Source organism: Oncorhynchus mykiss, chromosome 8 (assembly GCF_013265735.2).
Source record: "Oncorhynchus mykiss isolate Arlee chromosome 8, USDA_OmykA_1.1, whole genome shotgun sequence".
NCBI lineage: Eukaryota > Metazoa > Chordata > Actinopteri > Salmoniformes > Salmonidae > Oncorhynchus > Oncorhynchus mykiss.
The window spans coordinates 23,991,837-24,019,729 of record NC_048572.1 but is presented as its reverse complement, the minus strand read 5'-3'; the positions used below and the strand labels follow the sequence as shown (position 1 = coordinate 24,019,729).

Here is a 27,893-nt window from a genome sequence, read left to right as displayed (position 1 = left end):
CGTAGCTATTGAATTTATTTTTTATTTATTTCACCTTTATTTAACCAGGTAGGCAAGTTGAGAACAAGTTCTCATTTACAATTGCGACCTGGCCAAGATAAAGCAAAGCAGTTCGACACATACAACGACACAGAGTTACACATGGAGTAAAACAAACATACAGTCAATAATACAGTAGAAACAAGTCTATATACGATGTGAACAAATGAGGTGAGATAAGGGAGGTAAAGGCAAAAAAAGGCCATGGTGGCAAAGTAAATACAATATAACAAGTAAAACACTGGAATGGTAGATTTGCAGTGGAAGAATGTGCAAAGTAGAAATAAAAATAATGGGGTGCAAAGGAGAAGAAAAAAAGAAAAAAATACAGTAGGGAAAGAGGTAGTTGTTTGGGCTCACCAGCAGCAAGAGCGACATCATTGATGTATACAGAGAAGAGAGTCGGTCCAATAATTGAACCCTGTGGCACCCCCATAGAGCCTGCCAGAGGTCCGGACAGCAGACCCTCCGATTTGACACACTGAACTCTATCAGAGAAGTAGTTGGTGAACCAGGCGAGGCAATCATTTGAGAAACCAAGGCTGTCGAGTCTGCCGATGAGGATGTGGTGATTGACAGAGTCGAAAGCCTTGACCAGATCAATGAATACGGCTGCACAGTAATTTTTCTTATCGATGGCGGTTAAGATATCGTTTAGGACCTTGAGCGTGGCTGAGGTGCACCCATGACCAGCTCTGAAACCAGATTGCATAGCAGAGAAGGTATGGTGAGATTCGAAATGGTCGGTAATCTGTTTGTTGACTTGGCTTTCGAAGACCTTAGAAAGGCAGGGTAGGATAGATATAGGTCTGTAGCAGTTTGGGTCAAGAGTGTCCCCCCCTTTGAAGAGGGGATGACCGCAGCTGCTTTCCAATCTTTGGGAATCTCAGATGACACAAAAGAGAGGTTGGAACAGGCTAGTAATAGGGGTGGCAACAATTTCGGCAGATAATTTTAGAGAGAAAGGGTCCAGATTGTCTAGCCTGGCTGATTTGTAGGGGTCCAGATTTTGCAGCTCTTTCAGAACATCAGCTGACTGGATTTGGGAGAAGGAGAAATGGGGGAGGCTTGGGCAAGTTGCTGTGGGGGGTGCAGTGCTGTTGACCGGGGTAGGAGTAGCCAGGTGGAAAGCATGGCCAGCCGTAGAAAAATGCTTATTGAAATTCTCAATTATGGTGGATTTATTTATCAGTGGTGACAGTGTTTCCTATCTTCAGTCCAGTGGGCAGCTGGGAGGAGGTGTTCTTATTCTCCATGGACTTTACATTGTCCCAGAACTTTTTTGAGTTAGTGTTGCAGGAAGCAAATTTCTGCTTGAAAAAGCTAGCCTTGGCTTTTCTAACTGCCTGTGTACAATGAATGAGCTTTATTCCACCATAAGCAAACAAGAAAACGCTCACCCAGAGGCGGCGCTCCTAGTAGCCGGGGACTTCAATGCAGGGAAATTTTAATCAGTTTTACCAAATTTCTATCAGCATTTTAAATGTGCAAACAGAGGGAAAAGAACTCTGGACCAAGTATACTCCACACACAGAGATGCATACAAAGCACTCCCTCGCCCTCCATTTGGAAAATCTGACCAAATTTCCATCCTCCTGATTCCTGCTTACAAGCAAAAATGAAAGCAGGAAGGACCAGTGACTAGATCAATAAAAAAAGTAGTCAGATGAAGCAGATGCTAAGCTACCAGTGTGTTTTGCTAGCACAGACTGGAATATGTTTCGTGATTCCTCCTCAATGGCATTGAGGAGTACACCACATCTGTCATTGTCTTCATCAATAAGTGCATCGATGACGTCGTCTACATTGTGACCGTACGTACATACTCCAACCAGAAGCCATCGATTACATGCAGCATCCGCACTGAGCTAAAGGCTAGAGCTGCCACTTTCAAGGAGCGGGATTCTAACCCAGAAGATTATAAGAAATCCCGCTATGCCCTCCGACGAACCATCAAACAGGCAAAGCGTCAATACAGGACTAAGATCGAGTCATACTACACCAGCTCTTACGCTCATGTGGCAGAACTTGCAAACCATTACAGACTACAAAAGGGAAGCCCAGCCGAGAGCTGCCCTGTGACACAAGCCTACCAGACAAGCTAAACAACTTCTATGCTCGCTTTGAGGCAAATAACACTGAAACATGCATGAGAGCACCAGCTGTACCGGAAGACTGTGTGATCACGCTCTCCGCAGCCGATGTGAGTAAGACATTTAGACAGGTCAACATTCAGGCCTAAGGGCCAGACGGATTACCAGGATATGTACTGCAAGCATACGCTGACCAACTAGCAAGTGTCTTCACTGACATTTTCAACCTCTCCCTATCATAGTCTGTAATATCAACATGTTTCAAACAGACCACCATAGTGCCTGTGCCCATGAACACTAAGGTAACCTGCCTAAATGACTACCGACCCGTAGCACTCACATCTGTAGCCATGAAGTGCTTTGAAAGCCTGGTCATGGCTCACATCAACACCATCATCCCAGAAACCCTAGACCCACTCCAATTTGCATACCACCCCAACAGATCCACAGATGCAATCTCTATTGCACTCCACACTGCCCTTTCCCAGCTGGACAAAAGGAACACCTATGTGAGAATGCTATTCATTGACTATAGCTCAGCATTCAACACCATAGTGCCCTCAAAGCTCATCAATAAGCTAAGGATCCTGGGACTAAACACCTCCCTCTGCAACTGGATCCTGGACTTCCTGACGGGCCGCCCCCAGGTGGTAAGGGTAGGTAACAACACATCCTCCATGCTGATCCTCAACACAGGGGCCCCTCAGGGGTGCACACTCTTGTGCTCCCTGTTCACTCATGACTGTATGGTCAGGCACGACTCCCACTCCATAATTAAATTTGCCGACGACACAACAGTGGTAGGCCTGATCACCGACAGCAACGAGACAGCCTATAGGGAGGTCGTCAGAGACCTGGCAGTGTGGTATCAGGACAACAATCTCTCCCTCAACGTGATCAAGTCAAAGGAGATGATTGTGGACTACAGGGAAAAGAGGACAGAGTACGCCCCCATTCTCATCGACGGGGCTGCAGTGGAGCAGGTTGAGAGCTTCAAGTTCCTTGTTCCAACAAACTAACATGGTCCAAGCACACCAAGACAGTCGTAAAGCAGGCAGAGCAAAACCTACTGCCCCTCAGGAGACTGAAAAGATTTGGCATGGGCCCTCAGATCCTCAAAATGTTCTACAACTGCACCATCGAGAGCATGATTGCATCACTGCCTGGTATGGCAACTGCTCGGCCTCCGATCGCAAGGCACTTGGTTGTATTTTTGGGTAGAGCAGACATTTCCATGTATTTGTGTTAGCTGCATGTGTGACATAACTCCACCAGTCCTATTTCTGATATAATTTACAAAGTACATTTTTTAAAAGGTCAAGTTTTTTTAATCTATTAGTATATTTGAGTTTAACCACAATTTTGTTGTATTATTTGTTATGTCTTTTCTGGTGGATTAAATTTAAATTGCAAGTGAGATTGAAATGAAAACATATGCTTAAAGTACTTAACGTCCTCTTTCAAAATATAGTTTGGTGAATCATGAGTGACTCCATCATTTGTAACAAGTTTCAGGGAAAAAATCAATTGGTAGCATTTCTATGTTGAAGATTAGATTAAGAAACCGGATTATAATCTCCCACCATAATAAGAGTTTTAAAATGTTCAAAGAAGCGTGGATCATCATTATATGGACCTTATAGGTTAATGAGCCATATCTGTTTATGGCCCAATAACAAATTTAACATCATTCATCTACCTTGAGGATCTGTTTGGACAATTTGCACATTTGGATCAAAATGACTGTTAATTATTATCATCACCCCTTTTGAGTTTCTTTCCCCATGGGAGAAGTATACTTGGCCCCCCCCAGTCCCTTTTCCACACAACTCCATCTAAAATTGTTGAATGAGTTTCCTGTAAACAATAGGGATCGTATTCCTTCTCTTTTGTCCAAGTAAATACTGATCGTCTTTTCTTATTATCTGCTAAGCCATTACAATTATAGCTGGCTATAATCCCAAGGCCCCCGAGAGACCGGGACCCATCCTTCGAAAAGAACACAGTGCCACCACAGTACAGAAGCAGGTCAGCCCGACCAAAAGCATTTCCAGCACCCTCACCTTGATTTGTATTATATATAGCTATTTAAAAAAATATATACGTTAATTTCCATAATTAACTATTCATATTTGTAATAATGTAGGTAGTTCATGCAAAGGATTGTTACCTCTTACCAGGATTGCCATTACAAAAGTTACATTTTGGCAATAAATTATTATTTCAGCAAACTATTATTGTGATTCATCCTATATTGTCTCTAACATCTTTACTCCCTAGCAACAGTTGTGGGATACACACACACACACACACACACACACACACACACACACACACACACACACACACACACACACACACACACACACACACGTACACACACACACACACGTACACGCACAACCCCTTTCCTCCACAAACAACCATAAGCTCATATGCTCAACAGTTGTACCATCTCAGAGCCCAACTCAAGAAAGGACTTCCTTTACGAGTTCATATACAGTTGCAGCTGTATAAGAAATTGAGCAAAAACTGGCAAAAAATGGGGAGATTTGATTAACCATCGTCAAATCCTAGGTGATGGGAGATCAGATACACCCCCTTCCCCTGAAACACACACACGCTGGTCCCCCGTTGTGACCATATTCCTAAGCATCTCTGTGCAGTCAGACCTTTGATTATTTTGTGCCACCAGGGCCAAAATAATATGCCCCCTCTCTGAATGTCCGAGTGTGACACCCTCCCCATGGGTTACTGCAGCTAGTGTTGCCAGCACTACCACTTGAAAAGAAAAGGAGAGCCGCAAACTCTTGGAGCTCAGATGCAATAATTGAATAACCTAATATCCAACGTTTCGACAGACAAGCTGTCTTCATCAGTATATAATGACGCCACTGCCTGGGTGGGGGCACCCCACCGGAATCCCCACCGGCTAGGTACAAGGTCATCAAGGTTCTCATTAGCAGCTTTGAGAATTTCCTTGTATATTATACTCTCCCATAATATACAAGGAGAGAGTTACCAGCCTCAATAATCAGCAATTAACTGCACCTCAGAACTACAACTTCGATGTTGCTAATGAACTGAGCCACGTACAGGACCACTACATACTGGCGTAGCTGAAACTCCTGCAAAGCGGGGGGGGCACGCTCCACCCCCTTCCAGGTGTCTCACATCTCCCTCCATTATCCCCTGTGTATTTATAAGTGCGTTTTCTGTTTGTCTGTTGCCAGTTCGTCTTGTCCTGTCAATTCCTACCAGCGTGTTCCCGTGTTTCCTGTGCTCTAGTTTTTGTTTTTCCCAGTTCTGACCTTTCTGCCTGTCCTGATCCTGCCTGCCTTCCTGTACCTGCCTGACTCTGATTTGGATTATGACCCTTTGCCTGCCTTGACTTACCTTTTGCTTGCCCTTTGTACTATAATAAACTCTGAGACTCGTACTATCCGCCTCCTGTGTCTGCATCTGGTTATCCTGAGCCTTGATAGTAACTCACCTAGTCAGGACTGTCTAATTGTAGTAAAATGAAACATGTTTCTTTGTGTTGTCTGTCCTCGGATATGGAGAGCTGTGAAAGCCTGTCTGCAGACGAAGAGGTCCCAGTGAATGTTCAACGGGGTTGCTGGCACATCCTTGTATGGAATGGGTTGTATATGTACTGGTATACAACAATACAGTTAAAAGTCACACACAATGTAGGCTACAAACGTATTACAACTGTAGCAGGTAAATCCTTCTCCTGGAGGTATGCTGGGTTTGCAGGATTCTGTTCCAGCCCAGCACTAACACAGCTGTAACACAATGTAACACAATGTATCAAACCTAATGAGTTGATAGTAATGTGTATTATTGCTGGGCTGGAATAGAAGTCTGCTCACCCAGTAGATCTGGGAGTAGAGCAAGGTTGGCCACCTCTGGAATGGATTTTGTGTTCACCCGCAATTAAGCTTTAGTAATAATAGCCTTATTACTAAAACGGGTAACATTTACAAACGAGTTAGCTTATTTGTACATTTTGAAATGAAATGCTGACTCATTGAAGTGGTTATAAAGGTGTTCCAAGATTAACTAGTGCCAATGTTCATGAATCACAGATCACAATTCTGCACTAAAAAAAGGCATGAAGAGGATCTGTCTCGAACTTGTCTGAGTTTTTGTGTTGCTGTCTCAAATGAACATCACCTTTTTGTCTAGTTGTGAGCTCTCCAATCTGTTTTAATTGATTGTCACCGTCTCAGGATATCAGCCATGTGGATCCATGTAGCAGCTCATCATAATGTCATGCGTCACTAATGCAGCCACAGGCCTACTGTACGATGGCATTAGTGGCCTTATGGGCATGTGCGATGCGTCCCTTGTCATTGTACACCTGAAGCAGAAAATAGCTAAACTCACACATCATGTACATGTTGTTGAGCTTGCTATATGTTCTCAACTTAACATAATAAAAGGTAGATAATGTAAATGACGCTATCCATAAACCAGATTTTCTACATACATTTTCTGACATGTGAAATAGTTTAGTGCAAATCCAACCCTTGTATTCTAGGTACAGTACCGCATATGAAAATAAGGAGCTGACAATTTGTAGGTTAATTAGAAATGTCAAAAAGGAAAGTAATGGGGCATGGGAGCGTTGTAATTCTACCTTGTTCATTTGCTGAGAATGATTTTAGAATACAGAGACAAAATCAGAAGGTATGGAGGAGGATTGCAGAGATTGTATTGATGGTGGGTGAAGAGAGATTTGCACAACAATGGTTTACAACTCAAAGCCACAATTTCCTTTACACAAAGTACCCATTCATTTTACCTGTAGGCCTATGTGTTTTACAGGAAGTGAGCTATAATCCTCAATGTCATGACACCGGTATAATGAAAGAGCCATAAAATATGACAATCATTACGTTAAGATACCATAATCCAATTGGTAGCATATCACATGGGAAAGTCAAGCGTAGTGTTTCATTTACAATGTAATAATGTGTGTTCCTGGTGATTTATATCCTCTGGTGGGCAAATTTACAATTTAATTTAGTCAACACATTCACAAATGGTGGCTTTGATCACAGTTTTGAGGTTTAGATTGAGGTTCATGGCTAGGTAGCAGCATATGTAAACATTGTTGTCCAAATCTCTCTTCACCCACCATCAACACAATCTCTGCAATCCTCCTTCATGCCATTGACCTTCTGATTTGTCTCTGTATTCTAGCAAAGCAACATGATATGGAATTGGAAAACCAGACACAGCAATGATTGTTGTCTATCCTCCTTATTTATTTATTTTTTTGGGGGGGGGGTTCTAGCCTGGGAACTAATGACAGTTTCATGAAGGGAAGATTTTCCAGCAAACATCTGCTCCTCCCCTGATTGGTTAACGGCAGCGGTGGCCAAGTGTAATTTGCATAAAGTAGAGCAGAGCTAAACTTTTTCTACAGCTCCGCCAGTAGGTTTCTCACCGCTCACCTTCCCACAATCCCCTGTGCATTGCTCCGCGTGCCCCTGTTGAAAATGAATGGGGGCGGAACTTTATCTGACGAATTCGGAAGTGGTAAAAACTATACGTAATTAGCCTATTTCTAACGGGGCAATGGCAGCCCACCTCGGCCTCTTTACTTAATTGACTATAAGGTTAAAAAAAGGTAGGTGAATCAGGTCGGACTCAGATGGAGAGTGAGTGTGATGGCCTGCCGGAGCAATGGTGGAAGCAGAAGCATTGTGCAATTCTCTTGGCGGGAGTTCAGTTGGTGAGAATGAGTGGACGATGGTGAACAACAGTGGAGCAGAAAGGGCTAAAGTTGGAAATGAACAGCAGTTTATGGTTGGAGAGCGATTCACGAGCAATGATAGTTTTTTGGGGGACCCGTTTGCGGTCTCGAAGATAGCGATGGACAAATTGGGTAAAGGGGCATCTGTCAGAGTGACCTGGGGCGATTTGATGTTCTTTTCGTGTGTGTCAAAAGCGCAAAATGAGAAAGCTCTGTGGCTCTACAAGATGTTGACAAATGATATGGAAAGCTATGATTTTCAGAGTAGGGTACCAGTTAAAGGTGTCATCTCTGGTGTCTCGACATCTCTGGTGTCTCGTTGTCTCGACATCTCTGGTGTCTCGTTGTCTCGACATCTCTGGTGTCTCGTTATCTCTGGTGTCTCGTTGTCTCGACATCTCTGGTGTCTCGTTGTCTCGACATCTCTGGTGTCTCGTTGGCCACAGAGGCTGTGTGGTTTAGGGATAACATTCCAGGAGTGGTAGAGGCATGTCGCTTGAATCGAATGATAGGTTTTACTGTCGTTTGATGAAGTGGTTCTCCCAAATTACGTTAAACTTGGGTATGTGAGATGTGCAGTGAGACCATATGTACAGAAGCCACTGTCGTGTTACAATTGTAAAACGTTTGGACACGTGGCAAGTGTTTGTCGAAGGAATAAATATGTAGCAGTTGAAGAGTCAGATGAAGCATGTTGTAGTAATTGTGATGGGAATCACGTTCCCGAGTTCCCAGAATGCCATGTAAGGATGAAGGAGGTCGCAGTAGCTAGGATCAGGGTTATCCAGCAGGTCTCCCGTGTGGAGGAAGTTAAAATAGCTGAAGTACTAAGTAGAGATGAGATGGTAGTGGATGTCCCACAGTCTGCAGTGAATGCCATGCAGGAGAAGGATTCCCACACACTAACAGTGAAGAAGGTGGACTTTGATGTGTTTATATATTTTGGGGGGTTTGTTTTTGTTTGAAATTCAGAGAAGCAGTGTGAATTTGGGTAGTGTTTTTTATTTTTGGTAAACCGTATGAATTTTTTCATCCAAAACATATTTGGAAACATTAGGCTTAACATGAGAAAATGACAACCAAATAATAATAATAATAATAATAATGCATCCATTAAAGCAAAGCTATAGGCTACTGCAGCACCAGCACCACATCATCTGACAGCCTATCGATAGGTAGCAACGTAGACGTCGCAATTTCAGAACCATGAACAGCGATCGGTAGTATATACAGTTGAAGTCAGAAGTTTACATACACCTTTGCCAAATACATTTAAACTCAGTTTATCACAATTCCTGACACTTAATCCTAGTAAAAATTCCCTGTCTTAGGTCAGTTAGAATCACCACGTTATTTTAAGAATGTGAAATGTCAGAATAATAGTAGAGAGAATGATTTCTTTCAGCTTTTATTTCTTTCATCACATTCCCAGTGGGTCAGAAGTTTACGTACACTCAATTAGTATTTGGTAGCATTGCATTTGAATTGTTTAAATTCGATCAAACGTTTTGGGTAGCCTTCCACAAGCTTCCCACAATAAGTTGGGTGAATTTTGGTCCACTCCTCCTGACAGACCTGGTGTAACTGAGTTAGGTTTGTAGGCCTCCTTGCTCGCACACGCTTTTTCAGTTCTGCCCACAAATTTTCTATAGGATTGAGGTCAGGGCTTTGTGATGGCCACTCCAATACCTTCACTTTGTTGTCTTTAAGCCATTTTGCCACAACTTTGTAAGTATGCTTGGGGTCATTGTCCATTTGGAAGGCCCATTTGCAACCAAGCTTTAACTTCCTGACTGATGTCTTAAGATGTTGCTTCAATATATCCACATAATTTTCCACCCTCATGATGCCATCTATTTTGTGAAGTGCACCAGTCCCTCCTGCAGCAAAGCACCCCCACAACATGATGCTGCCATCCCCGTGCTTCACGGTTGGGATGGTATTCTTCGACTTGCAAGCATCCCCCTTTTCCCTCCAAACATAACAATGGTCATTATGGCCAAACAGTCCTATTTTTGTTTCATCAGACCAGACGACATTTCTCCAAAAAGTACCATCTTTGTCCTCATGTGCAGTTGCAAACCGTAGTCTGGCTTTTTTATGGCGGTTTTGGAACCGTGGCTTCTTCCTTGCTGAGCGGCCTTTCAGGTTCTGTCGATATAGGACTTGTTTTACTGTGGATAGACACTTTTGTACCTGTTTTCTCCAGCATCTTCACAAGGTCCTTTGCTGTTGTTCCGGGATTGATTTGCACTATTTGCACCAAAGAACGTTCATCTCTAGGAGACAGAACGCGTCTCCTTCCTGAGCGGTATGACGGCTGTGTGGTCCCATGGTGTTTATACTTGCATTCTATTGTTTGTACAGATGAACTTGGTACCTTCTGGGATGAAACAGACTTGTGGAGGTCTACAATTAATTTTTTTGAGGTCTTGGCTGACATTTTCCCATGATGTCAAGCAAAGATGCACTGAGTTTGAAGGTAGGCCTTGAAATACACTCTAGATGAAAAAGAAACACCTATTTTGACGAGGTGCTGGCTAGCGGAGTGGAAAACTTGACAATAAAGGAGAGCCGCACACTAAGAGCTCAGATGCAAAAATGTCATGTCCTTGAAATACATCCACAGATACACCTCCAATTGACTCAAATGATCAGAAGCTTCTAAAGCCATGACATTATTTTCTGGAATTTTCCAAGCTGTTTAAAGGCACAGTCAACTTAGTGTATGTACACTTCTGACCCACTGGAATTGTGATACAGTCATAAGTGAAATAATAATAATCTGTCTGTAAACAATTGTTGGAAAAATGACTTGTGTCATACACAAGGTAGATGTTCTAACAGACTTGTCAAAACTATAGTTTGTTGACAAGAAATTTGTGGAGTGTATGTAAACTTCCGACTTCAACTGTACTTTGAGTGGCTGATGCATTCTGGGATTTTTTTTAGGGGGGGGGGGGGGCAAACTCAGACTCCGAGGAGGTCCAGAGGAACTGTTTTATACAGAAGTTTCAATACTGTAAAGTACAATACACGATATGTAGTTCACTACTCCAACACTGAAGACTGGCTGCGTTACAAGTGTTACCAGTTTGAAGTTTTGAACTAAGAGTTGAACATTCACCACATACTAATTAAGAACAAATTGTGATTTACAATGATGGCCTGTTGTGTGTGTTTCATAGTGATACCAAGGAGGGCTGCTCTGCTCCTTCTTCTCCCACTTATGTGTCAACATCAAACATGGTCTCTCTCTCCAGCTCCCTACCTAGGTCTATGGGCGGATTGAGCTCACACATAAAAGGAAGTTTCTCTTCCCCAGAGGTAGAAACACTGGAAACAAAAACAGTGCAGGACTCAGGACACAATACATCTTTAATTCTGTCAGTTCTTTGTTCAGGTGTTGTGTATTTCTTCCAAAGGGTGGGGAGAGGAGAGGGAGCTCACTCCTTCCTGTGTATCCTAGTTGTAGTGATCCTCTCTGTCTGCGAAGGCCAAATCCAATCTTTTGTATTTTGTGTTATTCTAACCTTCTGAACCTCCTCCCCAAGGGTGTGAACTGACTATCCAAATACATTTAAGAGCAACGCTCCACTATACTAGATTATAGAAATCAATGAAAGAGAACATTTTGATAAACCTCAAGGAACGTGTGCTTTCGGAGACGTGACAATACTTCAAAAATGTGAATAACAAAGATCACAACATTCCTACTAATAGCAACCACTGTATATCCCCTCTTGTAATGAGATAACCAGTTAAGAGTTATCGCAATATCATTTCAAATGGGGAAATGTAGGTTAGTTACCATAACATGAACACTCACATACTGTAACATCAGCTTCATCTGACTCCATACCTCAGAATATATGACAAAACACAGGATTTAAGAGCCTGGCTTCCAGCAATAATCTAACTGCTTAATGGAAACCCTTCACGTTCAGCAGCAACAGCAGAACTACAGCAATAGAGGAGGTCTGGGTCACAGGTCAACAGCCACATATTCAACCAGCTTCCGCGCCATTGCATCAAAGCGTCGCTCTGTTCTAAGAGGATACAAAACAGAGTAGTGAGGTTACACAGGAAGCCACCAACCGTATGTGTAATGGCAATCCATTATGCAATCAAGAGAAGTTACGCAACGAGGGTAACGAAGGGTTAATCAGCCATCATGCCACTCCACCAAGCAATGTCACAGAAATGCCTCCACACATGGCAACAGCACAGCATCCGTTGCTATCAGAGCCCTGGAATGAGTGCATGGGCTGAGAAGGGGAGAGAGGTGTGTGTGTGTGTGTTTGTGTTTGTATGAGGGTTTTAACACAGGCCAGCCTAATGGCATCTCACCAACAGTGGGCTAAGCTCACTGAAACCTCCAGCACTCACGCCCACTAACAACCAGAGGAGATGTCAGGTACGTTATGCAAAATAACTATCAGAGAGACAGAATGAAGAGAGACAGAGAAAGAGGGGTGTAGAGATAGAGAGGGATAAAGGAGAAAAATAGAGAAAGAATGAGGAGAGAGAGGATTTGAGAGAGGGGGGGGGAGAGAGAAAAGCCACTGAGCTATAATGTAAGAGCTAAACAATATCACATTGTGTTGAGGTGTGAGGACAGTTATATGACAAATTAGCCAAAAGATCATTAGGCAGATGATCCTCTTAATGATAATCAGGGGGGTCCGATTATCCTACTACCTTGGAGTCCTGTGTGGCTCAGTTGGTAGAGCATAGCGCTTGCAACACAAAGGTTGTGGGTTCGATACCCACAAGGGACCATTTATGCACTCACTACTGTAAATTGCTCTAGATAAGAGTCTGCTGAATGACTCAAATGTAATTAAACAAAGGACCAGGAAGTGGTGCTGATTTGCTAGATTTGTTCTTTACCCAACCAGATAGTCTCGTGGGAAAAGATGCTGAGCTCAGTTGGTAGAGCATGGCATTTGCAACACCAAGGTTGTGGGTTTGATTCCCTCGGGGGACCAGTACAAGAGAAAAAAAAGGTATGAAAATGTATGTACTCATTACTGTAAATCGTTCTGGATAAGAGCATCGGCTACATGACTAAAATGCTAATGTAGAAAAAATTGAAACCTCCAGCAATACAATTTCATTTCAGATCAGTTTCCTTAGCTGGCTGAGGTTCAGCCAATTAATATAGGGCAAATACGATAAGTAAGAACCGTATTTCTGTGTAATCTCGCTCAGTAATGAGATGAGCCAGGTCACATAAATGTCTCTCACCGTAACACACTAATGAATACAGAGCTGTGGCCCTCAGAATATCCTTCCTCCAATTTGTTTTTAAGAGACTTTTTAAAGATTTATGAGAATCGTAGAACATCATTAGCATTATCATGACATAATTAATCTGATTAATAACCCCCACCTGGTGGGTTTGAGGTTAATGAATGAATCTTTCATTTGTTACATCTAATCTTCCATTTAATTAAAGTTGTGTGCCCAGGGCTAATATAACGATTCTTGATTACCATCAACTGTTTTCAGATCGGGGTAGTCATAGCGTGACAAGCTAATGAATTGTCCTCCTATAACACTTCCACCTCGGTTTCACATACATGGGGTAGGCAACCTGACTCACTAAATTATTCATAGATTTACCCTTTTTTGCTTGGTGTTAAGCGATTACAACATGTCTATTTTGTAGGAGTTTAGAGAGACAGTCACTTTAACTCCAATCCAGTTTGACAGAAAATGTACAGAAATTGGTACCAGATGGGTTTGACCCAACATGCTACCGGTACACCACAACAGTGTATGGTATGCCATTAAGAGCAGAAGTAGTCACAGTTTGGAATCATAAAACTGTGTTTCTAAGCATTTAAACAACTGGATCTAGACTGAAAGACAAGATAACAATAACTAAGAGACATCTTAAACTGAGTTTATACTCAGAGGATGCCAAACTGTGGTTGAGAGAGATAAACCTCAGTGAATGACAGGTAATCTAAGTTCTCTGAGGTGCAAGCCGTGCCAATTTTGTCCGTGGGGTTATCAGTGTCAGTGTAAACAAGGGACACTCATGGTGAAATCCCATGCATGTCACCAGAGTCTACGCTGGCATTAGCCAGGATCATTACTCAGCATGTGACAAATGAAGACATATCTTGGCACAACAGAGGCTGATAAAGCCTTTAAAACTCACTTAACAGGCATGATAAACCCTGCAATATTGCTCATGGGCAACCCAAGTACTCATTCTCTGTCACTGGAGGCCCTGGGTTGAAGATTTGTGCTGTGTTTGCCGGGGAAGTTTCTCTGGGTTAAAGTCGAAGGGCAGAGAGGGAGAGAGACACTGCTGAATGACAGTGACCTGTGAAGATGAGAGCTTTGTGAATAATTCATAGACAGGCGAAGTCGGCCATGCATGCATGGGTGGACTTGGGTAAAGCCAACCTTGGAGAAATCGGAGAGCTTCCTCCTCCACTACGCCATTGCCCTCCACATGAGTGGGCACTGGAGGCTGGAGCAGAGCCTCAGTCCAACCATGACCATCAGACGCCGTCACTCACAACCCCAACAATCAGTCCCGCTATCTGGAGACTTCAGGTTCTTCTAAGACGTCAAACTTTTCTCAAGTTCACTGCCCTTCTTCAGTTACTTGTGTTGACACTTTCATAACGGTCGAGACTTGAGACAGAACAGAATCATGTAGCTATTGTCTTACGTTCTCTTTAAAACGGGAAGCGTTAAATAGAAAAGTAGTCATAACTCTGCTAAGCAGGGGAGTAGCTAGCTGGCCAAGCTAAAAGCCAACGCCAGTAGACAAGGCCCCCAATTTCAGGCCTAACTTCCTACACCTGAACCTCCTTTAAAAGACTGACATTGTGTTTCAGGTTACTTGGGTCCAAAAGGAAGACTCTCAGGAGCAGAGAGCCGTGTGTAAATGCATCAGCAGGTCTACATCTTCCCCTCCCATCCCTCCTCATACTCTCAGAGCTGGAGACTGAGGCCCTCACCCCTGCATGAACCTGGACTGATCAGGAGGAGAGAACAGCAGCACTCCAACACTAAACAGAATTTCCTTCAACCTTTAGTTCCAACCCCGTTTACAGAATCAAAATCTAAAAGGACAATTGGGGACTTCTTAATCGCCATTATCTTGATTCTGTGATACTAGAATTTGGATAATTGTGATTCATTAATGCGTCATCTGTACAGTAATAGCCACAGCTAAATGAGCTGGCCATTAATTTTCATTAACTTGAATGAAAATGGACTATTAAAACTCAACACTCCGGCCTGCTTTCTGTTGTCCATAATTTGAAGCTAAATATAAGGACAAGTAATGATGAAATCACCAACACGACAGAGAGAGGCAAAATATGATGTTTCCACAACAAATGTTCATAATTATGAGAGCCATCACAGTACACCTGCTAACTCCACCTGCTATCAGTGCAAACACATCTGGCAGAGTGTAATTTGCCTTGGCAACGATTCAATATAAACCTTGAGGGGAACATTTCTTACTTTTCTATTAACCTTTCCTTGCAGTTATTAATCAAGTGCCAGACACAAATCAGAAACCATCATGCACAGCGCTTCCTAAGGATGACCGAGGGGGAGATGGCACTGCTGTGCCTGTGACAGACAACGGGAGGGGGGATTTCAGCCACACGGTGGAGATGAGAAAAGCCACTGGTTCCGGGGGATTCGGAGACTGGGAGACCACTCTCTCTGCAGGGGCTGTGTTTGGCCAGTATGAAAATCAGCAGCGAGGAAGTTGATCGTGGGAAAGCGGTAGAATGGTAGGCACACCGGGTCCTCTGGGGAGGGATGGACGATCCTTCAGGAGACGTTTTAAGTCATCCCTGACATTCCCCAGCCTCCTTTAAGTGCCTTCCTTTTTCATATAGCAGGAAAACAATGCTAGACTTCTGAAGTGTCCCGAGGACAACAACACAGCTGGTAAGTAAGGAACACCTATGGTTTCTTTATGGTATAACGGGAGAGAAAGTAGACGTCTTAATCTGTAGAAACCAGATATAACATATAACTTACCTTACACAGTACCACACTCTCATTGTGAAGCTGAGAATGAATTGAAACCTTAGATATTAGAAGAAAACCAGTCAGGCCTGTAGAACTCTCAACTGAGAGTAGGCAGCTTGGAGAAACTGCACTACTAGTTCAGTGCCTCACAGACTACTGTAGATCCACTGGCCTCAGATCTCCAATATCCAAATGCTGGGGAATCTCAGTCCTCTGCAGGCGAGATATCTTCTAATGTTCTTCAGTTCGTCCAACTGCGAGACACAATGGAACTCTAAAGCTTGGTCAAAGAGCACTTGGCCTGAGTAACCAGTTGCTGTTGTCCCGCTGTAAACCCCTCTCACAAAGAGGACAACTTAGTGACAACAGAGGCAGTTAGGGAGGTGATCCAATATATTTTTGAGGCCAGTTATCTTCATTCTAACCCTAGAGGTGCATTGAAGTCAGTGATTTTTACAATCACAAAACTTTGGAAGGTGAAATCTACTCCCAGTGATGTACGGATAGCGACTTAAGGTTTGATCTGTGGAAAGGCAAAAAACTTTTTTCTTGACAGTTGCTTGGCCACAACAGTTCTGTCAGTCCTTCATGGATAAAATCCAGGTCCACTTTTGAGAGTCCTTTTGTGTTCAAAACATAGCCAGAAAAGACAGAAGAGGCAGCTTCATTCGCTTGGAAATTACAAAGAAAGATTGAGTTGAAATGACATGGTCATCTCTTGGCTCAAGTAACCTCCTCCAGTCACGCAAATAAGCAATGTGTAACTCTGCTGGAATTAGAACATATTTTTGGTGACTATGCTTGTGCCCCATTCACCCTCGGCGTCCTCAAATTTTTCAAAGTAGTTTTCTCGACTTGATTTCTTGTTTGGTTTAGTTTTTTCGCGTTGAAGCAGAGTTCCTACACCCTGGGTATTTTTGATTTCCTTAGCGCAAAGCTGAGCAAACAGACAAAGGGAGCTGCGATAGAACCCTGCCAAGTCTCGTCTGGATTTTCTCTCTTCCCCTCCTCTCCCTCTCTCTCGACATGGCAACCTTCCCGAGATGCCTTGGCGGGGTTCCAACATGTCTGTCTGAGTACCCCCCAAACACCCACACTCCCCCCGAAAATAAAACCATTGATTTGGGCAAATTTATCAAAACGAATCTCAGATTAATTTCTGAGCTACGCCACTCGACCACTTCCTTCATCTCTGGCATCTCCCCTCTCCCGCCCCCCACCCAGATGCACACAAACACGTGTGGTACTTGGAATCCATGCCAGCCAATAACTCCCAATGCCTACCCACACACCCCCTTAACCTCTCCATACCCCCACCACAGCACATTCCCCTCTCCCCTCTCCTTCCCACCCTCACCCAAGCAAGTCACGCAGGGAGTTCCTCCATATCTCTCTCGATGAGACTCCCCAAAAATGTCTCTGGGATGTCTTTACAAGACCTGAAGCAGCTTCGCTTTTTCAATGCCGGGGTAGTCTATTCACCATGTGCCAAGGCACAGCATCTCACGCCATTCTGAGGGGGCACCTCAGTGCCCACATCGCTGGTGCCAACTCACCACTGCCTGCCTCCATGTTCACACCATCCAGTAGCACATAGCCACAACCCCCATCCCACGCAACAGCCTAGCATGGTGGAATTTAGACTGGCAGATGCAGGAGTGATCCTATAGGGAATAAATAAGACGCACAGCAAAACAGAGGCTGTTGATTGGCTGTCAATTTCTCTTAAAGCCATTTTGCTACTTTATTAATTCATAGCTTTCCCCGACAGTTTGGGATATTAGATTAAAATGGATTTTAAACCATGTAGCTCGTAGACTACAATAAATGTTAACATAAGGTAAAAATCCCTTGTAAGTTCTCCTTATATCCATTAACTGACTAGAGGTGGTGCAGCAGGTTTTTTATTTAGTGAGGTGGAGGTAATATATATTCGCTGACTTACACTTTGCAACAATGCAACTGATTATTTCTGATTATGAAAGAAAACTGTGTTTTCAATCTACAACAAACAGTCCAAGTCCATCAGTATCCCTATCTATTCTAGAAGAGGACTGTGGGTGGATGTTACAACATACACCTTACACAATCACATCATTTGGAATGACCACATAAATCAGGACTGGCCCCTATTATCTTTCACTGGAAGCTGCTCTACACAGAACTAGAGCTATCTGTGATCTGCAAAATATAAAATAGGCAGTCACATGCCTGTCAGCATCTACTGGGATTTGGATGAATTTCACCATGTCCATAAGTAAATAACCATTTCACTGTCCATAAAATGCATAACAGATACCATGGCTACTCTCTTATCCAGAACATCATAATCCTGAAGGGCATAAATTAATCCACTTCATTCTGTCTCTGACCCTTCATTCCTCTTTCCTCACTGTTTCAACACCCCGTCATGTGTGACCTTCAGCGGGCTAGCAGCAACATCAGGATGCCTTAACAGAGCCACGTGCAGTGGCGTGGTGCCTGTCTGTGGAGCTGTGCGTGCGTCTCCTGGCAACCTGCCAGCCCCGTGGTGCAGTGATGTTGCCATAGGGCTGGGACTGGGGAGGGAGGCCAGGGCTGTATGGGGCTGGTAATCAGACCACTGCAGTCCTGCAGGGTGGATCCCTTTCCTGCACGGTCACGCTTCATGCCATTGCACACAGTTCCCATGTGAGCCGCATCTCAAGCAGACTTCAGCTGCTCCCACCAGGCCTTTTACTTACCCTCTCTCTTACACACACACTTATTTGGGGCAATTCTGAAGAAAAGTGAAATGCAGTTTACGATGACAGTATAACTAGGTGTTGTGTTAGACATCCACTCAGATGGGGCCTGTTCTGAGAAAACCGTAGGACCCCAGACAATTACTGTTATGATTTTCCCATCCCATGGTGACAGGAACCAAGCAACACAAGGTACTGCAATTGTTTTTCCTCTTGCCTTTTCCTTGCGATCGATGTTTGATGTCATGCGGCGAGCTCCTAGTGCTCTGCAGACCGCACCCCTCTACCCTTCAAATGTTATGTAACTCAACTTGTGTCAGCCATTCCCCTCAAACTGAAAGTTTTACCTTTTTCCATGCTCTGAGAGTCAGACAGGAAATACAATTCATCTTTCATCTAAATGGAGTGTTGGAGATAGCATCTTTCTTTAGACATAGTTAAATAAAGGTTACATAAATAAATTAAGCCAGTTAAGAACAAATTCTTATTTACATTGACGGCCTACCCCGGCCAAACCCGGGCCAAATGTGCACCGCCCTATGGGACTCCCAATCACAGCCAGATGTGATACAGCCTAGATTCTAACCAGGAACTGTAGTAACACCTCTTGCACCAAGATAGTGCCTTAGACCGCTGCGCCACTCGGGAGCCCATGAAAACATTATGTTTTGCACCACTGACTTTAAACTAGCACAAATTTCCCCAAGCGAGTCAAGTTCTTGCCAGTAGGATAGAATGCATATTCAATCACTTTAAGGGCATTGAGATCCAATATAAATATCATTGGTGTAAGGTCTACATAGTTGCAGGATTAACAGTAATATGCACTATAATTTTCCAGCCTTATTATTATTTGTATTTTTTTTAATATTTTTTTCACACAAATTATCATCCTTGGGACAGGTTGCCTTAATCAGAGGTGTGTGTGTGTGTGTGTGTGTGTGTGTGTGTGTGTGTGTGTGTGTGTGTGTGTGTGTGTGTGTGTGTGTGTGTGTGTGTGTGTGTGTACTGTGCAGAGTGAGGGAGAAATAGTATAGTCTACATTAGAGTCGTCCCTACCCTAAACCCTAACCATTTTAAATGTCAACTTCAATGGGGTAGGAAAGTCCCAAGGAACCCGGATTGCACGGACCTTTCTTGAACAGTTTAATAGCCGCGAGAAGTGAATAATACGCATGCGCAATATGGAGGTTTCAGTGACAAAACAAATTCTCTGCAGCGCTTCAAAGTCATAGCAGGGCAGAAGTGTAGTCAATTCGTGCAACACATAAGTATGTCGGCTACACAGTCGTACGACAAGTGCTTGTTGACATAAATACCAACTGTACGCGCTTTGAGTTGTCAATGTTTACATAATTAGGCCAATTTACAGTTCCTACGGGTGTTTTGCTAAGCAACTAGGTATGTCGGCTAGCTACTAACGTTATAGGCTAAAGCTACCGAGCCTAGGACACCATTCGAAACAGACCCACACAGGGAAAATCATCCTACCTGATACTTTTAAACTTTCACTTCTCCCGGGTAGAGCGTTCTCTGGAGTCGGCATCTGTGTTTTGGAAGAGATATCTCCCATTCTACTGTGGGTAAAATGACGCCAAATCAAACGGAGTCGAGTCGTTACGACCATTGAGCTCAGCGGTTGCAGTGGTGCGGACACAAACTAGCCGAGCCTACTTACTTTCCTACATAACAACTTGTGTAACGTTTTCATGTTTATAGTCTGCAATTGGCTGAGCACAGCCTATTACCAAACCTGCACAAAAGTATATATTTGATTTAGCTATAGGCCTAAGTAATTAAAGCAAATGTAATAATGATTCAATGTATTTTGCATTAACAAATATATAGGGCTATAGGCTGAAAGACCTATGAATGCCAAAACCTTCGCCTATATGAAATGTTGAGGTAAATTATGTCATTATCAGGATACAATTAAGCAATAAGGCACAATGAGGTGTGGTATATGGCCAATATACCACAGCCATCCAGGAGTGCCTGGATACAGCCCTTAGCCGTGGTATATTGGCCATATACCACTGAGTACCATATACCACTGGGGTGCCTTATTGCTATTATAAACTGGTTACCAACGTAATTAGAGCAGTAAAATTACATGTTTTGTCATACTGGTGGTATATGGTCTGATATACCACGGCTGTCAGCCAATCAGCATTCAGGGCTCGAACCACCCAGTTTATAATGGAAACAATCATTTGTGTAGCCAATCATGTTTCAGCCTTGATACATTGTAACATTAGTAAACCAACGCATTGTAACCATATTTTGAGACACAAGTCGGGTTCTGGTAGTTTCGGTGAACTAGAATAACGAAATGCATGACCTGACAAAATATAGCCATTCCCCCAAAAAATACATTGCCCTCCTTTTCTTTTAAACATTCTGTTATTTTCTGAATCAGGCTTTGACTATTTTGTCATGGTCCATTTTATGAAATAAAAATGTTGCCAGAGTTGAACCATTGCATTTTTTTTTTTTATAGCTTGTTGCATTATTAAATAGTTTTAAAATAGTTATTATTAATAAATAAAGAATGGAATACATTGGGGAAAATGTCCTATCTGTTCATTTCTCAGGCAACATTTGCTGATAAAAAAAATAAGTCTGTCAAGTCATTAACAAAGTTACTCAAATGAATATGAAAGGGGTTTACGCAAGTTTGAATTAAAAAGGATTTGCCTCTTCAAGTGTGGAGAAACTCGAATCTAGCTTTTGGTTCAAGGCCCTTGCACACAGCACTGTTCCGAGGGGCTTTGGGTACCATGCCTGAGCAGGCAACTAACAATTCCATTTAAAAAGATTTGTGTAAACTAGTTTCAGCAGATAAATGTGCAATAATCTGGAGTTAGAGCAAACAGCTGTGAATGAGTTTAGATCATGTATAAACTTTCATTGTATTTTGAATTTATTGTTGGCCTTTTTCGAAAATCTGCATTTTTTTGTACAAGATTTCTCTGCAACAGACTCGAATGTTAAGGAGGCCTAGGGTAGCCTAGTGGTTAGAGCGTTGGACTAGTAACTGGAAGGTTGCAAGTTCAAACTCCCGAGCTGACAAGGTACAAATCTGTCGTTCTGCCCCTGAACAGTTGTTCCTAGGCCGTCATTGAAAATAAGAATGTGTTCTTAACTGACTTGCCTAGTTAAATAAAGGTAAAATAAATAAAAATACACGTCAAATAACTCAAATTGTATTGGTCGCATACACATTCTTATCGGATGTTATAGAGTAGATAAATGATTGTGTTCCTAGCTCCAACAGCGCAGTAATATCTAACAATACACACGAATATAAAAGAATGGAATTAAGAAATATTAGGTCGAACAATGTCGGGAGTCCGTCCGTGTGTGTGTATATATACACACACACGTATGTGTGTACCGCAATAGTTAAATAGGATAGGCCTAGACTAGAATACAGTTTATATATATGAAGTGGATAAAACTGTACCTAAACCATAGCCATTGTTCCATTATGGCTATGTACATAGGGCAGCAACCTCTAAGGTGCATGATAGAGTAACAGTCTATTGACAGTTCAGTCCAGGGTACTGGGCTTGTGGTGACTATTTAACAGTGATGGACTTGAGATAGAAGCTATTTTTCAGTCTCTAAGGTCCAAGCTTTGATGCACCTGTACTGACCTCTCCTTCTGGATGGTAGCAGGGTTAGCAAGCCGTGGCTTGGGTGGCTGAGGTCCTTGATGACGTGGCCTAGTTAATGGGAGACTGGTGTGTTGTTAATTCCTATAGGCCTACATCTATAGTCCTACATCTATAGTTATCTTATGTGGAAATCCACAAATAATACATTTTTAAAAATTGCATTAAAACATACAAGTTTTATCCAACACAATCACGTGAGAACAATTTGTTTACGGAAGACATATAGTTGGTTATAGATACTTGGGTTTGATAAAAGGATTGGCTAGAGACTGATCGATGTTGATGCACGAGCTGAGACCACTGTCTTTCATTTGTGAAATCAATTAACTTTAATAGCTGCATAGGCCCTATAAAACTGAACAGCAATGCGTCACGTTCACAGTGCATCGCCTATTGTCCATAGCGTTTGAGACTTGATGATAAAATAGATGGGAAAGGCTGTGTTTTGTCGTCTTTCATTCAACACCAATATACTACACATTCTAGATGTACACTGTGGTCACCTGCAGCCTGCAAGCCTACATTAACGCCACTGCACCCTTTCACTGCGGGGCTCGATGGCTTCTTTGCCGCATAGAAGGCCTCTAAATCAGATAGGCTTTATTCATTACTGTGTAATATAGGTCAGCATAAAGGGGTGGATTGCAGAGCTTGGCTTACCATACAAGCCATCTGGAGTTCACTGCGCGTCGAATTTGCTCACGGGAGGCACGCGTCCGGCTGCTCAGCAGATGACACTGCGTTTTACTGCGGCACGAGAGGGGGATAAGGGGACCTCAACCAAATCCATGCATACGAACGGGTGTTCACTTTGAACAATAGAAAAGGTCTGGGGTTATGGTGCAGCTATAGTTCTGGGGTTATGGTGCAGCTATAGGTCTGGGGTTATGGTGCAGCTATAGACTACATACAACGTCGCCTTTGTTCTGCAGTACTACCACATTTTACGCAAGATGTAGACTGCGCCACCGATGTAGTCCTATCCAATGCCTATTACAGAAATTATTGAAAATAGTTGAACATTTAACATTGCAATGTGCATTATTTGTACCATAAGAATTATCCACTCATATAAATGTAGGCCTAATTATCCATACATATATCATATTCCAAGCCTTATATTTTGCTATTTTTAGCGAGCACGATTTATTATTATTTTTTCATATTGGATCTCTGTGTAATTTAATTCAGGGTTCGAATGAATAACGAAAGAATCCCAATAAATCAATGGGCTTCATATGGGACACGACCGGGATGTGGGTTGGGGGAGAGAACGCACAGATGACAGGCCATATGGAGACGGCCCATTTGGGGTAAGAATATCTTAATTCCCAATACTTCATGAAGGTTTCTCGCCATGTTTGCAAAATATTTACGATTGGCCGTGTATGAAAACACAGCAGTGTAGGCTACATGGACACAGCTCTTGAGAATTATCAATAATGAATTATGCCAGGCACGTGCAGTTTGATAATTGTGCATTCCACATGAGCAGGGATAAAGTGAATAGGCATGGTGTCTCCATTTTTCCAGATGCCTATAAAAAAGGTGCCTATGGTCTTCTTTTTGCCACATCAGCCTATACACATAGCTATAATATTAGGCCCCTATATATTTATATTGTGCTAATTGAAAATGTAGCCTAATAAAATGCATCAGACATTCACATATTTGTTTCACACGTCGATAGGCCTAAGTTTTTTTTCATTAGAAAAACGATGTCAATGCAAAATGTAGGCTCATGATTATGGCCATCGTGTGTATTTTTCTGTTAACCACGTCTATTGTCGTTGCAAGGCTTATAGGTAGGCTAATCTCGGTAAGTCAATTACATGAGAGAAAAGGGGAGTTGGAGCGTCCCATTTCGAAACCCCTCCGATTTGTTTAGTAAACCTGCAGATGCTACCTCTCCCCTTCTGAATAATTCTCAGAAGAGAAGAGAAGTGGAGGAACAGCACAAGGGAGAGGAGCAGGGCGACCACGCTTTAAGCTGCGCACGGCGATGATAAACTGGGCTACTCTCCTCTCTTGTCAGATGGCTCTTTGCATCAGACCCTTTTACGTGACAGTCTCGGCTGGCTCTGCCTCCAGACTGCACCAAAGCTGTCTCCTCTCAGTGTGCTGCTTAGATGTAGCCTATGCTTTTAGCATTTCCCGCATCCTTTGAAGAGGTCAGGGTATTTTAATGCACAATCAGTGGAATATGGGTGTTTTCATCACGGCACCAATTTCCATCTTTCGCAGCGCGCAGACAATATGGCAGAATTGATGTCACTGGAAGGACATTTCTGTTCAGCATCATCAACGGAGGAGACCATCCTTGGTACCCAACCGGATGTACGGACTGTTTCGATGTTTCGAGGAAAATGAGAGTTGATTGTAAAGGTATCGCAACAACGCATTTCTGTAAGTTGTTCCGCTGAATAACATGTTGCAAAGTTAAGTATACATTTTTTTGCCTCAGCATTTTTACACAATATTCTGTTTCTAAAGGGGGGAGGACTAATTCAAATACGCATAAACCTTATGTAGATATGCATGTTTTTAGTTAATTGTAAATAAAGTGCTATTTCTAAATATGGGATTGTTAGCCTATATATATATTCTTTACTTTTGGCACCTTCTCAATAGGTTATATTACAAGGCCTATTATCCGTTATATATTCTTGATTCTGTCAATATGGCTTCTGTTTATCCCCAAAACCAATGTGTTGGTCACAGCTTTGCCAAATTGTACCTCCCACTCTTTTTCTCCAATATTGAGCTAACCCCTGTATGATGCAGGTGCGTTCAGTGCCTCCACCTCCTAACCCACCCTGCTCGACCCCCACAAAAGGCAGGGACGACTCTATTCAGCCCAACAGCTTTTCCCCACTCTTTCTTAGCTCATGCAAAATGCAGCAGAGGTATCTAGGTCATTCGCATTTTAGCGTGTGCAAGATTTGACAAAGCTGATGAGAAGCCAGATGGGCCCTCTTCTATTTTTTTTGGTATCATGGGAGTTGAGCAAAAGGACCGACTGCAGCAAGCCCTGTATTTTCGCTGCTGTCACTCGGGCCTGGCGTTCGTTGCACCACCAAGGATCGGGCTATATCTACATCCAAGGAAATAATAATATATAATACATCTCATGCGCTCGGAAGACCGCCACTGCCAGGATATAGGTAACTTAGGCCTAACATAACGGTTAGCTTTTTTGTGTCTTTTTAAGATTCTCAGTGGAGTTTATTATTATTAGTCTATATGCCATGTCGACCTCCAATAATGCAATGGTGACTAACAATGTATACGCATTAGGCGCTACTGTATTGGATAACGGTGCCTAGCCAGCCGGTGGAATACGTAGTGGTACATTTTGGTGCAAGACCGTTGCTTTCAATGAGGTTGCCCTCATTACGCGCACTGCAGCTCATCAGGCAGTTGCCATTACAGTAGCTGTTACAGTGATACAGAGAAAGACTAAAGGGGCCCTGTCTCTCCTCGTGTTCACAGCGGACCTTGATTTAAATGTCCATACAATTAAGGCACGCGGTGAATGCCAAGAGAGAGGGTAAACATCATCAACATGTACGATGTGTGTTCATGTGTCATTTTACACAGTAATAGGTCGTCAGATAAGCCTCTACCTCAAAAGGTGAAAGGTCTTTCTTTGGAGGTTCTGTACCGTGCCTTGTGCTAGCATTTCTGTAAGGAAGCGACTGGAGCGCGCCATTCCATTCTCTGCTATAGCCTGCGTGGTTAATTGCTGTAAGGTCGAGGTGAAATCTCATCCATATAAATACACACGCTGCGTTTTGTGGAATTTAGATAATTGTAAATTCATAACTGGGACACTTAGAACCTATACCTAGAAGAAGGGACTCTGGATGATGACAAATGGAAAGTAATAGACTATTAAATCAACGTGTTTGTTGTATGACAATATTAAGTGAAGGCCTGTGAAATGGATTGCATAGCTTCCTATAATGGAACGAAAGGCAAACACTAATGCGCACAACGCGTTTTGTTACACAGTGATGTATGGTCAACAAGAGATGCGTAAAATAAAATTCGCAGTCCAAATCGTGACATCAGTGACATAATCCGTGTGGCAGGATTAGTTTGTCCGGCCTAGCAGCGCATGTCAAATTACTCAAGGAATACAGTGTCGTTATAGGCCTACATGTTTCGGGTCAGGGTAAAAGGAATGTGATACGATTGATATTTTCAGCCATGAAAAACGCAGTGATTACATTATCTCATATCAACAGGGATTAACAAAAGGTTTGTGGATTATGTCGATTACGTTTCGCATGCATTTTGTAATATTCTGCAATTATGATTGTTGTAACCAATTCTTTGCAATAAAATCTCACAATGCACAAAATAATGTTAAGAATTTATTTTTTTAAACCAGAAATTATGCATCGGTTGTTTCTTTGGTGCGCTATGTTCAGACAATCCACAAATGTGATATTAATAACATGGCTTGTCAAACTGCAATGCAGAATGCATGTAAAACTTTCATAATGATTTTCTATATTTCAGATAACATTCCGGAAATGTATCTGGTGGTAAAGTGCATTATCACAAACAGAAATCATGTCAAAGCTTGTCATAGTAAACCAGAAGTTTTCGGTTCGACAGGTTCTTCATTAAGAAATTTAATGTTTAAGACTGGTATCTTTTTTGCAGCCAAATCGAATGAAAGAGCATAACTTCATTTTGCAAATGTACCACTGTTCCTCACAATAATTTTCATATGGTGTGAACGTTAGCCTGAATATGATCGATATCATGCACTCTGAAAACGACTTAAACAGCGCGAAAACGTTCATTCTTTAAAATATATATATATTTTAAGACTTAGTTTAGCTTATGTTTTCCCTCTAGGACCTTTGCATTTATAAATAGACCCACAGAGTGATTACGACAATACCTAAAAAGGTAAAAAGTTGTGTTTATTGTAGTTTGAGATAGTAACTATGTATTTCAAAGTAATGAGTACGTTTGGTTTAAAAATGAATCTTTATGCAGGTAATACAAATTAAACATTTACACTGATTTAACTATCAAAATCAAAAGCGGTCTAGACAAATGAAGGCAGTTTTACAATAATTTTGTCCGTTCGGGCACTTGCATCTTCATCTTAAATTGGTTTATTAAGGCTAGTTTCTTTGCAATGTTAATTCATGGACATTATAACACAGGATTCCTGATTTTACATTCTTACCGAGAATGCTGTTCTGTTGTATCAAATTGTCACAATTCCCGATGTCAGTTTGATAATTATGTACAGGTAGGCTGATGGACAAGCGAAAAGAGGCCTGACATGCCTATATGCGTTACATAACTCAATTTCAATATATTGGTAAAAAACGTTATTTCAATGCACTAATTTCTAATTAGGCCTACTTAAACCGTTTTGGATTTGACGTAACACGCGGTGTTGCATTCAATTAAAAAATTCGGACAAACGGAAAATTAGGCCTATATGGAATAGTTGAACATGCCTCCGTTTCATAAACGCTTTTCTGAATGTTTTAGGCCTCGAGCTCCCAATAGATAACTTTGAGCGAGTAGGCCTACT

General features: G+C 42.4%; 1 protein-coding gene across 2 annotated transcripts in view; it reads right to left on the bottom strand.

Moving 5' to 3' along the window:
* The window catches only part of LOC110529652 (mitochondrial peptide methionine sulfoxide reductase), a 117,255-nt gene extending 96,926 nt beyond the window's left edge, over positions 1-20,329 (bottom strand). Inside the window, exon 1 of one of the 2 annotated variants that reach the window (XM_036985095.1) lies at positions 20,136-20,329. In XM_036985095.1, the coding sequence (XP_036840990.1) occupies positions 20,136-20,271 (136 nt within the window). In that variant the 5' untranslated portion in view covers positions 20,272-20,329. Of the gene's footprint in view, positions 1-15,930; positions 16,839-20,135 lie in introns of those variants that run through there. The other variant, XM_036985096.1, reaches the window with a different exon arrangement.
* Between the last annotated feature and the right edge of the window lie 7,564 nt (positions 20,330-27,893).